The sequence below is a fragment of the Talpa europaea genome (genome assembly GCF_964194135.1).
Source record: "Talpa europaea genome assembly, chromosome: 3".
Lineage (NCBI taxonomy): Eukaryota > Metazoa > Chordata > Mammalia > Eulipotyphla > Talpidae > Talpa > Talpa europaea.
Genome location: NC_140069.1, coordinates 125690439 through 125705056, shown reverse-complemented (window position 1 = coordinate 125705056; position 14618 = coordinate 125690439). Strand labels below are relative to the sequence as shown.

At 33.6% G+C, this 14618-nt stretch overlaps 1 protein-coding gene across 5 annotated transcripts in view; it reads right to left on the bottom strand.

The window, feature by feature from the left end:
* The window catches only part of ST7 (suppression of tumorigenicity 7), a gene marked incomplete at both ends in the record, with an annotated part of 223862 nt that overhangs the window by 89769 nt on the left and 119475 nt on the right, over nt 1-14618 (bottom strand). For 3 of the 5 annotated variants that reach the window (XM_084230815.1, XM_084230816.1, XM_084230814.1), the window contains 5 exons: nt 473-541; nt 2666-2741; nt 4062-4177; nt 4805-4859; nt 13723-13882. In XM_084230815.1, the coding sequence (XP_084086941.1) occupies nt 473-541; nt 2666-2741; nt 4062-4177; nt 4805-4859; nt 13723-13882 (476 nt within the window). The remainder of the gene's footprint in view (nt 1-472; nt 542-2665; nt 2742-4061; nt 4178-4804; nt 4860-13722; nt 13883-14618) is intronic. The other 2 variants (XM_084230818.1, XM_084230817.1) reach the window with 1 other exon arrangement.

The window sequence follows — 14618 nt, the reverse complement described above, 5'->3', positions numbered from 1 at the left end:
TATGGGACAAGGGTAATGAGGTGAAAATCATGATTATCATACTAAGTGGTAGATACAGTATTAGTGGAATCACTTATAAGATTATAGTTGGTGGGCTGGGAATTCAAGACAGGTTGGACCTAATATGCTAGCTTTATTTATATATCAAGTAATATTCTTAGGTGGAGAGGCAGAGTAGCAGTACTGACCAAGAAAACATACATCCATGTGGAAACTCATGAGTCTGGGGTAGAAACATGCTAACAGCTTGTGAGTGAAGGAGGAAGGAAAGAGCAATAGAAGTGCTAATGGTTGGGGAGTACAGAACAGACTGCTCAGCTCAATGGAAGATATAGATGATACATCCTTGTCACAACACAATACACATACAGAAGCAAGAAAGTGTGGTGATGGGGGTGTCAACCATCCAGATATCTGCTAGAAGAAGTCTCATTTGGTTAAAAGTAGGGCACCCGACAGGTTCTTGACTTACTTTGGTAACAATTTTATCTCCCAGATGGTAGAGGAAGCAATTAGGGGAACTTCAACTCTGGACCTAATTCTGACCAAGAAGAAAAAAATAGTTGGTGAAATGAAAATTGATAGGAACATTCAGAGAGAGTTACTATGTCATTTTGGAGTTTAGGGTAACAAAGAAGGTCAGTCGGACTTCAAAAATTCAGAGAAAAGAGGCATGAGTTAATGGCATGAGACTCAGAAGGAAAAAATGGTGTAAGAGGGTTGGGCAGCTTCCAAATGTCCAACTGTAACTATAATCACAAATGATCCTCTCAGGAAGTAAAGAGGAGTGACACTTAAGTAACCGATATGGCTGCACAGAGATCTCTCACAAGGTGAGAGTTTTAAAGGACATGTAAAAAAAGATGAAACAAGGCCATGTAATGAAGGATTGTAAGAGAGTGAAATGAGCTTATAAGAATAATGTCAGGAAAGCTAAGGCTACAAATTAGCTGAGGCTTGCAAAACAAAATAAAGACAAAACAAAACAAAATGCTAAAGACAACCATCTATTCCCTATTTTTAAATTATGTTTAAGGCCTTTTACCACCCCATCATAAAATCATCACCAAAAATAAGGAAGCAAAAAAACAAATACAACAACATCAAAACAAGGAAAGTTTATAATTAGTAGCAGCAGATAATAAAGAGAATGCAAAAATTCTCTCTTATTTTGTTCCTGGCTTCTCCATTAAGGAGAATGATCATCAGACTGAAAAAAGGAGAATTAAACTCTAAAGTGGGTTAAAAAAAAAGATGTAAGATAGCAGACAACTGATTTATTCTAAATGAATTGCTATACTGGAATAAGCAAATCCCAGGAAATCAACAGACCTTGTAGGGAGGCCATGGAACTACTTTCTGTAGAAAGTTAAGAAATCACTAAGAATGGAGAGAAGTACTAACAGATGAGATGACAAATGAAGTAGAAATGTTCAAAAAGGGGAGGAAAGCAGACTTCCCAGACTACAGAGCAATGTTTTGGAAAGATAGGCTAATAGATTATTAAAGGGATGATCTCCAAGCATTTTAAAAAAGAAAATCATGAACAACAACTAAGCTAGCTTAAGTTCACCAAGAATAAATAAATCCAGTTGTGCTAACTGCATTTACTCTAGTTTTTACTATTCATTAAAGACCCATAGCTACAACTGACATTCTTAAGAGCAATGGAGAAGTATGGACTGAATCACAGTATACCTGGGTGGCTTAGTAATTGGTTAAAAAATACCAAAATGATGAAGATTCATGAGGACATGAACCTGGAGGGTCATTTCTTATGTCATGTCACAGGGTTCTACCCCTGACCCAATATTTTTTATCAGAAACGTGGATGACACTCAGAAGGCAGGCATATCAAAAGTGTAAATGGCAAGAAACTGGAAAATAAATGTTGCATGACAGAATCCGAAACCAAATAGATCAACAGGTTAAAATGGCAGGATTTCCAAATCTCGTGAATCTTTTTTCTAAGATCTCTGAAGAAGATTCTGTAACCTTCTTCAAAAAAAAAAAATCATAAAATAGTTTAACAATGACCACTTGGCAGGGAAAGAGTCGAGGTGATTCAAGCTCCAGATGGGTGGTTGAGCTCAATGACCTTTAAGGTCTCTGCCAACCCTGAGCTCTTATGACTCCAACTTTAAGAATCCTTCTCATTTTCTGAGACTTCCAGAAGAGATTTCCTGGCCTTCCTTGGTAACCCATAGAATGTTTAACAACACTGAGGACATTTCTTCTTTATCTTTATCATAAGCTTGAAATATTTTAAAAGTTTAATTTTTTAAATTGATGTTTTTGTTTCCCCCACTAGCAGAAGAAATTCTACCTAGAAAAATGTGATGGCACAGATGAGCATTCTACTTCTGGAAAAAATTTTTTGTCAAAATGTTTTAGATATGTGAAGAACTATACTTATCTTACATCCTCACATTATCCTAGGGATAGCCCTTGAAGGATTTAATTTAGAGTCACAGCAAAGCTACTGAATTACTTTCTAAAATGACTAAAACCACTTCCACATCAGATCTCTTTTTTAAAAAAATTATAAATTAATGACCCTCAAGTTTAAATGCATAAATTAATGTAAGTATCCCACCATCAGCAACTGAACACATTCAGCAGAGGATGAAATTCCTTTTTAAAAACAAGATTTTCTCCCACTTACTCATTTATCTCTAAGGCTTCATGAGCTGCAGAAATCCTCGCTTGGGGATTTCTCTCTCTCCAGGCTTTCTGCATTACTATTTTAGAAAAAAGAGAAAAAAGCAAGTCAATCAATACACATAATTAGGAACACAATGAAGACAATAGCTAAATTAATAATAGCCTTCAGCTTGAGCAACAGGGGAATATTTCACTTACAAGAAAATCACTAGCTCAAAACTCTAAAGTCATACAAATACATTCTAATTTGCTATTCCATTCTTCTTCAACTAATGTTGAAAGCTTTCTTGTGTTTATAAAACCACAGATCTAAATCTCACAGACTAATCTATGGTCTATTATCTTAGAGATTTAATATTTCTTTAGCTCACTGATGTCACTTGTTAGATAACATTATTTTATATATATTGAGATGACATTTTTACTATTTTACTTAGACACAACAGAAGTGCTATTGGTCATTTCCCCAACTCTTGCTATGAACATTTTGAAATCATTTGAAGAATAATGAATTGGATGAGAGAAAAAGCACTTTAGGCTTTTGCTTAACCTCTGTGCTTGTTCTCAAAGTTTGCTGCAAACCTAGTTTTTAATATACCAGAGAAGTTAGTGAGTACAGTGTGGGAAAATCAATGCTTGGAATATTTAATGTCCACAATGGTAAAGGGTATCTTTGAAAAAAAAAGTCACAACTCTTCATTTAATTTGTCTTATAACTTTATATTTTCTAAGTTTGTTTTTTAGAGCAAGTACATATTACTTTTTTACAGATTTTGTTCAATTTTTTGATAATATAAAATGTATCAGAATTATTTAGAACTCAAGTAGCAGGAAATGCATTCTAAAGTCTTCTCTAGGATAAAAAACAAAAAAGAATTCTAATAGTCATGGTCATGTCCCGATTCAATGCTAGTGAACATATAAAAAGGCATATAAGTCACCACAATAATTTATCAATCATTTGGATTCAATGAATCTCAATCTCCAACTAGAATATCACCAAGGAGGCATGATCTTTCATTCAACCAACTAAAGATTTAATTAATTAGCTACATGTAAGACATATAATTTTCAAAATATATCACAGTTAACTTTGGTATACTAACTTTGATATCTAACTTTGGTATATTTTAAAATGTATTTTTTTGTTTTATTTTTATATTCCCCATACAATTGCAACCCCTTATTTTGTTAAAATGTATTTTAAATTATAACGAGGGGACTTACTTAGACATATAGACTTCATTATGATAAAATATTTTGGTGTCAGAATTTTGGGTAAAACTAGTCAATTTCCAATTTAATATTTTACCCATTAGGGTTTTGGTAGAGTCGTAACCTTGGTACTGAAATCAAAAAGCCCTCCCACTCAGCAATATCCAAAGGATTTTGCATACTTGCATCTGCGGGACGCAGATGATCTGAATCACAAGTAAAAAATGTCTGGTGGTCCTGGGCAGAAAGATTCATGTCATAGTAAGTCAGAGGTTCTCGTCCTGTCACCCAAGTGTACCTGCAAAGGGGAAATAAGATAGTCAGACACTTTTGGGAGAAGAAAGCAAACGAAAATATTCAGCTGCATACAAGTAGAAATATAACCATTAACTTAATACTAAAACAGATTTAGCAATGAATTAAAAAATAATTTTAATCCTATTCTCCCTTCAGGAAGTATGTAAGTTGGAAAGATATAAACATTTCCACATGTATTTCTGTGTTAAAATTTTACCAGTATTAGCTAATTTAAACCACCCCTAGTTAGCACTATGAATGCATTTCCCCAAAGCTATGAAAATTCTGATTTGCCTAATTACTCTGCAAAACTGAATTTCAACATAACTTCTGTGACATCTTTTTAACCATGTTCCAGGTAAGCTTCAAAATATTTTGATTACATAATACATAATGAAAAGAATAATTGTAATATAAAATTTTAAATGATATATTTGTATATATTATCCCAATTCTAGTGCTAAAATACTTGTAAAATAAAAATCAAAACATTTGAGGATGGTATCAAAAAGTAGAAATACTAAACAGTCTGTTACAATGACCCCTCAATGAACTAGCAAAAACATTTGCTGCTGTCTTTGCTCTCTGAACTAGACCCATTTGTTTGCCAAGCTGTCAAAATACTTACCGATTATATTCAGCACCTCTAAATAAATTTAGTGGATTTCGCCATACTTTGCATTCTGCAACAAAGAGAAATATGAAAATGTTACATGTAAGTTCAGAGACACCACAAGTTAATTAATTCAGGAAAACGCCCTTCCTGGCCATTTGATAAGATAATTTTATTCTCTATCCTTTACAGGGGAAGCAACATGGAAAAACTCTGGGTGTTTAATCAAGAAACATAGCTCAGGCAGCAGGACTTTGGAAAGTTTCCCCTAATCTCTCTGGACCGAAGTTTCCTCATTTGCTAAATCAAGGTGCATGCCAAAATCAGCTAGGTCCTAACTTCTGTAGACATTTCTAGAAGTCTAAACAAATTCTATGAATTTACTTCTAAAATGAATGGTAGAAAGTATATGTAGAATTAAAAGTACTTTCTGTTACCCTAAAATATACCTTATAACTTTATATATAACAAGATAAACACAAGCTCTGGTGTGTAACATGCAAAGAGCCTTAGACTCTTAATTAGGGTCTATGCTAATAATGATTTATAATAATCTGCTTTTTACATTGCTATAAGGAACAGTAATAAAATTAATAAGATTAATTGTTTCAAAGCACTTTTATATCACTATGCAGACATATGTACAAATCATACCATCGTTATCCATACCATACAATGCTAGCACAACTAAGATTATACATCTTTCTTATACGAGGACCACAGGAACTTAGGACCACAGGACTTAAACTTAGAAAAGGTCAATCATTAGCTTTTAAGACTGTTAGAGTAAGTGTATGACTAATAAACTACAATTCTTTTTAAACAACCTATGATTAAGACTTTCTAATGATTCAGAATATTACATTTCTTTGGATGAATAATGTTTCATTAGAAAATAAAATCAGTTAACAGTACTTAAAACCTCCGTGTGTGTGTAGTCAGCCAGAAAACACACCCAACAACATATACACACAAAAGTGAACAATTATTGCAGAAATCAAGAGAACATTAAAGGCCATGGGTGATTCATCCAGAGTCTATTCTCAGTCCTGTTACATTCAAAAGCCACCATTCCACCTACTCATCCATCCATCATCCATCCATCCAGTGGGCATTAATTGAAAACTCAGTGGAAGAAACAAACAAGTAAACCATAAAATGTTATAGAGCATGAAAATAGAGAACATAAATCACTATCAATAAATTTTGTTAAAATAGTGCATGAAGGGGAAAGATAGGTATTTCTATTTAAAGAAGATAAGTTTTTCTTTAAATTAGGGCAGGATCCTAGTTAATAGTTTACTCGATATTTATCAACAATGGCCCTAAATATCACTTAGCTTAAATTTCCAGTTAGGAAGCAATCTTTGCTCAGCAAGTTCAACATCTCTGAATTTCATCAAATCTCTAAGATTCAAAGTTGTTACTTCATATTGCATATGCGTCCTTAAAAAAATTCCTTTTTGCACCAGGCACTAAGCTCCTTAGAGAGGTCATTTAAAGCACTCCAGATCATGGCTCAATTCATACTAGTGAGCCAAACAACCATAAATTCTGCCCTGATGGCTATTAAAACAATTGCATTCTCACAATTCCTCCTCAGAGCCTTTCAAGCCTTTCTTAGAACTCCATTAATATTGTAAGGGTTGCAGTTGGCATCTAAATATGCACACAGATTTATGTACAAAGGATGATAATGGTAACATTGTTTCTAATAAGACAGGGACATCTGGGGAGATGCCTCTTCTACACTGAATTTCATCTGAAATAGTAAAAAGGTTATGGTAAATAAATTGTCTCTGACAAATACATTATTATACCACCTGGAATGATAAACATGGTTCAAATACTAACTGGCAAATTACAAAGCAAATTTACTTCAATGCAAAGGCAATGCAAATGAAATTATTACCAAACAAAAATTATCTCCAAAGAGAAATGGTATGCATACCTAAAGTATTACTGAGCAGTATCTAAAGGGGCTATTTTATTTGGGAAGTGCCACAATATAGCCAGCAGGGGGTGTTGCAAACATTTTGAAATAATGTTTTTCTGTGTCTGTTAGAGAACTGAACTTTAAAAAAATCACTAACATTAGAGTCTTACATGTGGTATCTATTCAGTTTCTTCAACTATCCCTTAAACTTTAAAATATGAGGATATAAGTAATTATAACATATAAAATGTCCTCAGTAGGGGAAGAATGTGATGAAATAAAAAAGAAATGCTATCATTTCTTTTTTTATGGCCTTCAAATTGAGGGTGCACATGTAATTTTCTTTTAAGAAATAAGCAATGTGGAAGTCAAATATGAACACATGTCAAAGTTTCACTTCAAATTATAGGTATGTTAATTTCTTCAATGCTGTTCTGCTTCATAATCTTATCTTTACTACAAAAACTCTTAGTCTGGAATCACTCTAGGAAATATACCCCATAAATACCAGATGACTGATGGTTTTGTGATATGGACAAAGGTTGTAAATGCCAACAGTACTAGAAAAAATGAAAATTTTAAGTCAAGAAATTAAACCCAGGCCTCCAGAGAGTAAAAGTTTTCCCACATCAGGTCTATTTGTGACTTAGAGGAATAAATTTCTTATTCAAATCATAACGAAATATTTGCTTCTAAATGGCATTTCCATTCTCCAGTAATATCAGCAATGTTAGTGTTCTTTAGAAGTACTAAAGACTGCCTGAGTATTTGTCAAGGACTTACCAACATCATTAAATTCAGTAAAAATTAAAAATAAGCACCTGATACAATAAACATGCTCACTGGTTCCACCTGCAGTTGTCCACAGTAGTCTCTGCCCATAACTGCTGACAGAGATACACACACCTCTCTGCATGCATGCAAGAATGCAGCTCGGAAGAAAAAGATGTCATAAATTTTGGAATAACTCTTGTTTTGTGCCCAAAATCTGCAGAACAGTTTACTTCTTTTGAGATAATAGAAAGAATGATTATAAGTTTCCGTGTGAGAGACAAAGAATCTTAAAAAATAATGCTCAGTTCCATTGAGGACTTCTAAAACCAACCTCCAATCTTTTCCTCAATCTTCCCTCTCACCATTCTCCACTAACACCTTCCACCTCATTACTACTTATTTTATGGCTTTTATACTCAGGTACTCCTCCAGAATGCCACCTCATTGCCATAGAACTGTGTGGCTTAAACATGTCCAAAGTAGCTATTATGCAATAGTCACAGCACTCAGCCCAGAGCTACAAAAAGAAATACAGCTTATGACTAGAAAAGCTTAAACCTTGTTAGAAAAATGAAAAAGAGCACTGGATGCCACTGTGGCATCCAATTGAAGCTTTATAAGAGAAATACAGGTTTCCCCCATTATCCAAAAGTAGAGTGTTCCTATTTGGTATAATTTGATAGGTTGTGTTTTGGATCTGGGCACAGTCAAAAATTATTCCATAAAAATTAATGGTAATGGCTACTTTTGAATAGTGAGGAAACCTGTAAATGTACTGAGAAAACCACAAATTTCACCTTTATTACAATCCTCAAAGGAAAAAAAACGATATTCACAAAAAAACCAAAAGGCTCTAAAAGTCACAGGACTTTTAGTCACATAGAAGAAAATATTATTCTACACACAATTAACCCTGAAAAATTTTTTTCCTTAAAAAATTATACACATATGGGCCTCCCCTGGTGGCGCAGTGGTTGAGCGCTGGGCTGCAAGGCTGCCTGCAGCCTCTGCAGTGCTGGTTCTATCCCCGGCCACCAGCAACGGTCCCACATGGTGTGCAGATCTCTCCTGCCACACCCGCTGCTCCCCTCAGCAGTGTATTTCGTTGGTCTGCCTGTTCCGTTCCCCGCTTTGGCTCTGATGAATTCTCTCACCCTCCCGTGCTTCTGCCTGTACCCAGAGCTTGTATAAATAAATAAATGTTAAAAAAAAATTATACACACACATGTGTGTCTCTGTGTGTGTGTGTACACAAATAATGCTCAGACTTCTTAAGGATTCAGAACCTCTTCCCAGGATCTGAAAATCAATAATGACAATAATATTATTATAAACAAAAGTAACACCAATTTTTGTCTTAGTTATATGCTTTCTGTAAAGGAGCTTAAACTCAAGTTACCTTGAGGTGAGGAGCATATATGAAGTCAATCAACTCTACCAAATATGTGGAAATTATAAAATAAGTTTATTAAATAAATGTTCACCAGAGACTTAAAATTGTTTTAGGCATTTTCACCACTCAGCTGAAGAGCTAATCTATTCTAAAATACAAACTTTGTGACAAAAAAATTTTGAAGATGTAATAAGCATTGGCTAGGAGAATTAGGTTTTAATACATGCTTAGATATTGTCAAGTACAAATTAAGTTTCCCCTGATTGAGATTATTAGAGAGTAACTCCAGAGGTCTTTAACATGTAATAATTTCAGTTTTTCTGGGGCATGCATTTGAAATACAAGGACCAAAAGGTCTGGGTATGAAAGTGAGTCACTGAGCTAGTGGATAAGCCTAGCTGAACCTTCAGCCACACCTCCATGCAGCTGTGCCAGACGCCCACTAATACTCATAGAGAAGTCCGTTCATCTGGAGCACACTTCCAAATGGCTGTCCTCTAATGATATTTCTGAGTGATTTCATTTAATCCAAAATTTACTATATGAAGTAGATACTAATACTGTTATTTCCATGTGTGCAAATTAAGAATACAAGGAAGGTTAAATGTCCTGTCTAAAGTTACGCACTAAGTAATGGAGCCAAGATTACAACCACATCTGTCTGACTCCAGAGTCAGAACTCAATCATCAGCAATCCTGCCACTGAGCTGTTTCTACAGTTGAGTTTGGCTAACATCACTTCAGAAATAACATCACATACAATAAAACAAGGTTTCAATGAAATTAATTATTTTAATTGCTTAATATTATATTACTCTTTAATAAGCAGACCTCACAGAGGATCTGAATTAAATTTCATATTAGTTGGACCCTGAAGTGAGATTCCCCCAGGATGCCATTCATGTGACCTTGGGCATATGACCTAACTTTCCTATATCTCAATTTCGTCCACCATAAAATAGAGATTAAAAATAGTATTAGCTTCATGTAGTTATTATGAGATTAAATAAGATAATACATGTAAAATTGATATGTGGCCTTAAGAATATAGTTACTATTATATAGTTAACCATAACTACATGACTTTCTGTGAGGAAAATTATTTGCTCTGTTGTTATGAGAATTTGAGGATCTACAAATGTCTTAGGATATATCCTTAAATTCTACCTGAGTTTCTTCATCTCCATTATTTCTCTTTACTCTAAATTTATTCTCTTTATTTAGTTAGTACTTCAACTGTTTCTGGTGATATAATGAACTTTAATTTAGAATTCAAGATGAAATTCTTATAAAAAGTTTTACATAAAATATATCATATAAATTAAATATATCTTATATAGGATATAAACATATATAAATATATCTTACATAAATTAAGCCTATTGACTATAACCAGAGTTTGTCTAAAGATCTATTTCTATGCAGGAGACTACTAAAGCATCTCAGAGAATTACAACTTGACTTTGGCAAGGATGTACCATCCAAACTATCCTTAAGGCATCTGATTTTTGAGAATTTTTGATATTTGAGAATATTTGATATTTGAGAATAGGGCAGATTATCAAACATCCATAAACCCAAATCCACAATGCTACTGCGACCTGAGATCTTTTTTCCCTAAGATAGGAAGAAATTGGCCAAGTTTTAAATTCCTTACATATCATCAACTCATAAATTAAGTGGAATTAAGAAACGGCTACAAGAAACATGGTGATGTAGTAAACATATTAGCAGAGTTTATCAGAAACTGTGTATTTGCAAGAAAATAGCAATTTAGCTTCCAAATAGAGCAAAATAAGTGAAATGTTCACAAATGGTAACCTAAGGCAAACAATCTGAAGTGTGCCTAGACTAAGAAACTATATAATTAACTATATTTTTCTTTTGGTCCACAATTAAATATCACTGTAAATTGTGAGACTCTGCACTCAGATCACTTTGTACAAATTCAAAAATTAAACAGTACGTGCCTTGTAACAATCACCAACCCACATTCAAATCATGCATAGGTAGGCTAGATCTCTCCCTCAGCTTTGAATCAAAAAAACAAGTGATTCTTTATGGAAAGAAACTACACTATGAGTTTTCACACAGACTAATGTTTATTAAGTGATATTTTCTGTTTATTTTTTGCTTTTTCAATGATTTTTCTTAGACAAGCAATGCCATTAAATGGTCTTTACCAGTGTGCATGGGACTTTGCTAGCTATCTTGTATTTCACTTAAGATTCAGCAAAAACTCTGTGTTATAAGACTTCATGAAAATTAACAGATGCACCTTTCTTTATTAAAGCAATAGTTAATTTATTATTATTGAGATAATGGGAATTTTTAAATAATTTCCTCTACTGTAAGAAAATGTGAATACCCTGTTTTTTAACCTTCTTTTTCCTTCATACTTGGTAGGAATGAGATTATGGAATAGAAAGTGATTGAGGGTAAAGATAAACATAGACAATATACTTTTATAATATTTTTATTATTCAAAAATAAAAATCACCATAAGAAAAGAGAAGTCAAAGTGATATTAATCCCATGGTACCTTGTTCTTCCATGTCAGCCTACATGTTTGTTGAGTTCAGCCACAAATTAGATACCTAAATATCAAGTGAAAGTGGGTAGTTTGAGCCCAAAAGATGCTAAGATAAGGTAATTTCCATTTTCCTAAATGAAACTGAACATTGTTATGAGATAAAATCATAAATGCTATTATCTATCTACTGCATATGAAATGAATAGAAATATTATATGCATGTAGTAGGTATTTGGTAAATACAAGATGAATTAAATTAAGTATATTCAAAAGTTCAGCCTTAGCTGGGTAAAAACTTAGTACAAATAAAACTGGGAATTTCCATGATTATTATTGTTGGATATAATTTCATAAAAGATTTGGGTTCTACCTTTAAGATCTGCTGTAAAAAGCACTGAGAATAGCAACAAGATTTATATAATGCATAAGGTTAAATCAAAGCAACCACAAAGAGAGACAGTAAAATAATAGCAACAATAAGAACAGTATGAACTCTTCATTGAATTAGGAATGATGTCAAGAGATTTAAATTGGGTAGAGAGAATTATAATGAAAATAAAAAATGCATTCACAATAAAGAATGGTCTCAAATGAGGCTGCTGTTTTCAATCTGTTAATTTTCTACAATTTTCTGTGTCATTCAAAGACTACAGTAACTGGAATCAGACAAGGGCACATTTAATCTGTGAGGTCTTCAGAGCAGATTCAAAGTGATGACAATTATCTCCACTGCTTATGTGATGATGACTGATCAAGATTCCTGATTAGAATAATAAGCCATACTTATAAGAGTAGCTGGTTAAAATAATGGTTAACTTTGCTCAGGTCTATTTCTGTTTCTTTCACAAAATGGATGAATTTACAAAGTCCCTGACAATCCTGTTACTGGGTGGTTCCATCTTTTGCACACATACCCTTTAGGATGACATGAAATATGTATGTAGACGTACCCATTACTACTCCTGGCTGGTTGGCAAAATGTTGATTATCATTTGAATATCAGAAATATGTACATTCACTGTATATATATATATATATATATATATATACATTCACTGTATATGTATCAGCATATGTATATACACTGCTCCTTGAAGATTTTCCCTTGTGTGGACAATTATAAAATGTAACTAAGTTATTCCACAGAAGAAGAAAAAAATATCTGACCTAGCTTTTTAATTTCCTCCTCCCTCTTCAGCCTTCCTATCTCAGAACAGAGGCCCTCTCCGTGAAAAAACAATCTTTTCCCCTCCAGTTTAAGACAGGAACTCCTCCTATGTTCTTTACAGCATTATATGTTTCCCTCATATAGACAATTAAGTTTTGTCTCCTTCAGTGAGCATGAGTGTTCTAGGAGAAGGACTTCGGACTTTTCTTCTAATTATAATATTCATAAGAACTTGTATAAGGCCAAGTTCATATTAGGTACTAAGGAAATGTTTACTGAGTTGATGAAGAGAGCAAACTAAAAAATTAAATTCTTTCCTCTTCTGTTATGAGTGGAGAAAGTACAGTCTTACCTGTGTTCACTTACTTATTTACTGAGTTTCAATGATACACTAGATAATCTGCAAAATGCTAGAGATACTTCCATAAATCAGTCAGCTTAAATGTACAGTGCAATTTGATAAATTGCTACAGATAAAAATATTAAGGGTAAACAAAGATAGAGAAACATTGTATAACCTATCTAAGAAGGTTTCCCAGGAGGTAATGAGCTGGTCATTTGAGTTGGGTTGTGAAAGATTAACAAACACAGAGAGAGGAGACAGACTTCTAGACACAATGTCACAAGAAAACAGGACATGTCAAAAATGTAAAAGCAAGGGACTGGACTGTGACAGCTGTCAAGGTTGGCAAAAAGCATTGTGTGCTAAGGAATCTACAATCTGGGCTTCATCTTCAGTGGAATGGAAATCAATAAAGTCTTTAAGCTCAGGATCAATGTCATCAGATTTAGATACAAGCTGCTGCATTAGCATGGGAGAGAATGGATACAATCAATGTGGTTTGAGAAACTAGGGGCAGGGAGGTGCAAGGAGTCTCTTGCTAGAAGCTAAAGTTGGAAATACTGACATAAATGGATGTTAGCTAAATCCAATGGAAGAAAAAGTAAAATTAAACAAGATAAACAGTCCTTTTCCTGGGAGGCTTATATGCTACACCAGGAGGCTGTCAATTCCTTGGGAAAATAAACTGCATTTTTTATGAAGTCTAATATTTAAATAACAACCTACTGTCTCGTGATTATGATAATTTTTAACACATAATGTTGCAAACTGAAGGACTTTCCATACCTGAGACGCTTTGCCTGTTGGAATCTGAGTCCCCATTGCTGGAGTTAGAATTGTTGGAGGAGTTGTTGTCAACCCCTCCCAGGAGGGGGCGCAAGTGGCTTACTGAGACTTGTTCAATGAACGATGTTCCATACTTGCGAAAATACCACCATTCAAATATCTGGAACAGAAAAATAAGGGTAATTATGGCCTTTGTTACTGTTTATGATTTTTGTACTCATACTCATAAAACACAACGCACTAACTAGCCTTATCTACTTTAAATACTTAATTTTTATTCCTAAAAAAACTTGTTTAATGCATTCTAAAATTTAAAGAGTTTAATAAATTTAAAAACCAACTAGATTTTAAATTCTCAATGATGTTTTCTCCACTTAACACTGGTTTTCAAGAAAAACTTATAAGACAGCATGGGTAAAAGAACACCAATGATTTTGTAACTAGATGTGGTGATGAGGGTTAACTAGACTTACTGTGATCATTTCACATTTTATACACATATCAAGTCATTATGTCACACACACAAAACTAATACTCTTATAGTAAATAAAACACTGTTCAGAGATGTTCTATACTATTTTCCTCCATTTTAACTAAATAATAATACCACCAGAGTAGAAAGACAAATTCAGAAATGTATACAAATTTGCCAATTTTAGAAAGAGGTTTTTGAAATACTTCAATTCCTGGCATTTTACATTCTAATAAAGTCATGCTTGCATAAAATTTAAGATAGCAAAATTCCAATTTTTAAAAAATAAGACTCTCTTTAGAGAAATGATGGTTTTACAAAAACAAAGAGTGAAAGGCATCCCATTTCATGTAGGGGTGGCACCCACTGCCTAGAGATTCAGGAATGTCCCCCTGCTAAGAAGTGCTTTATAAACACAAGCATC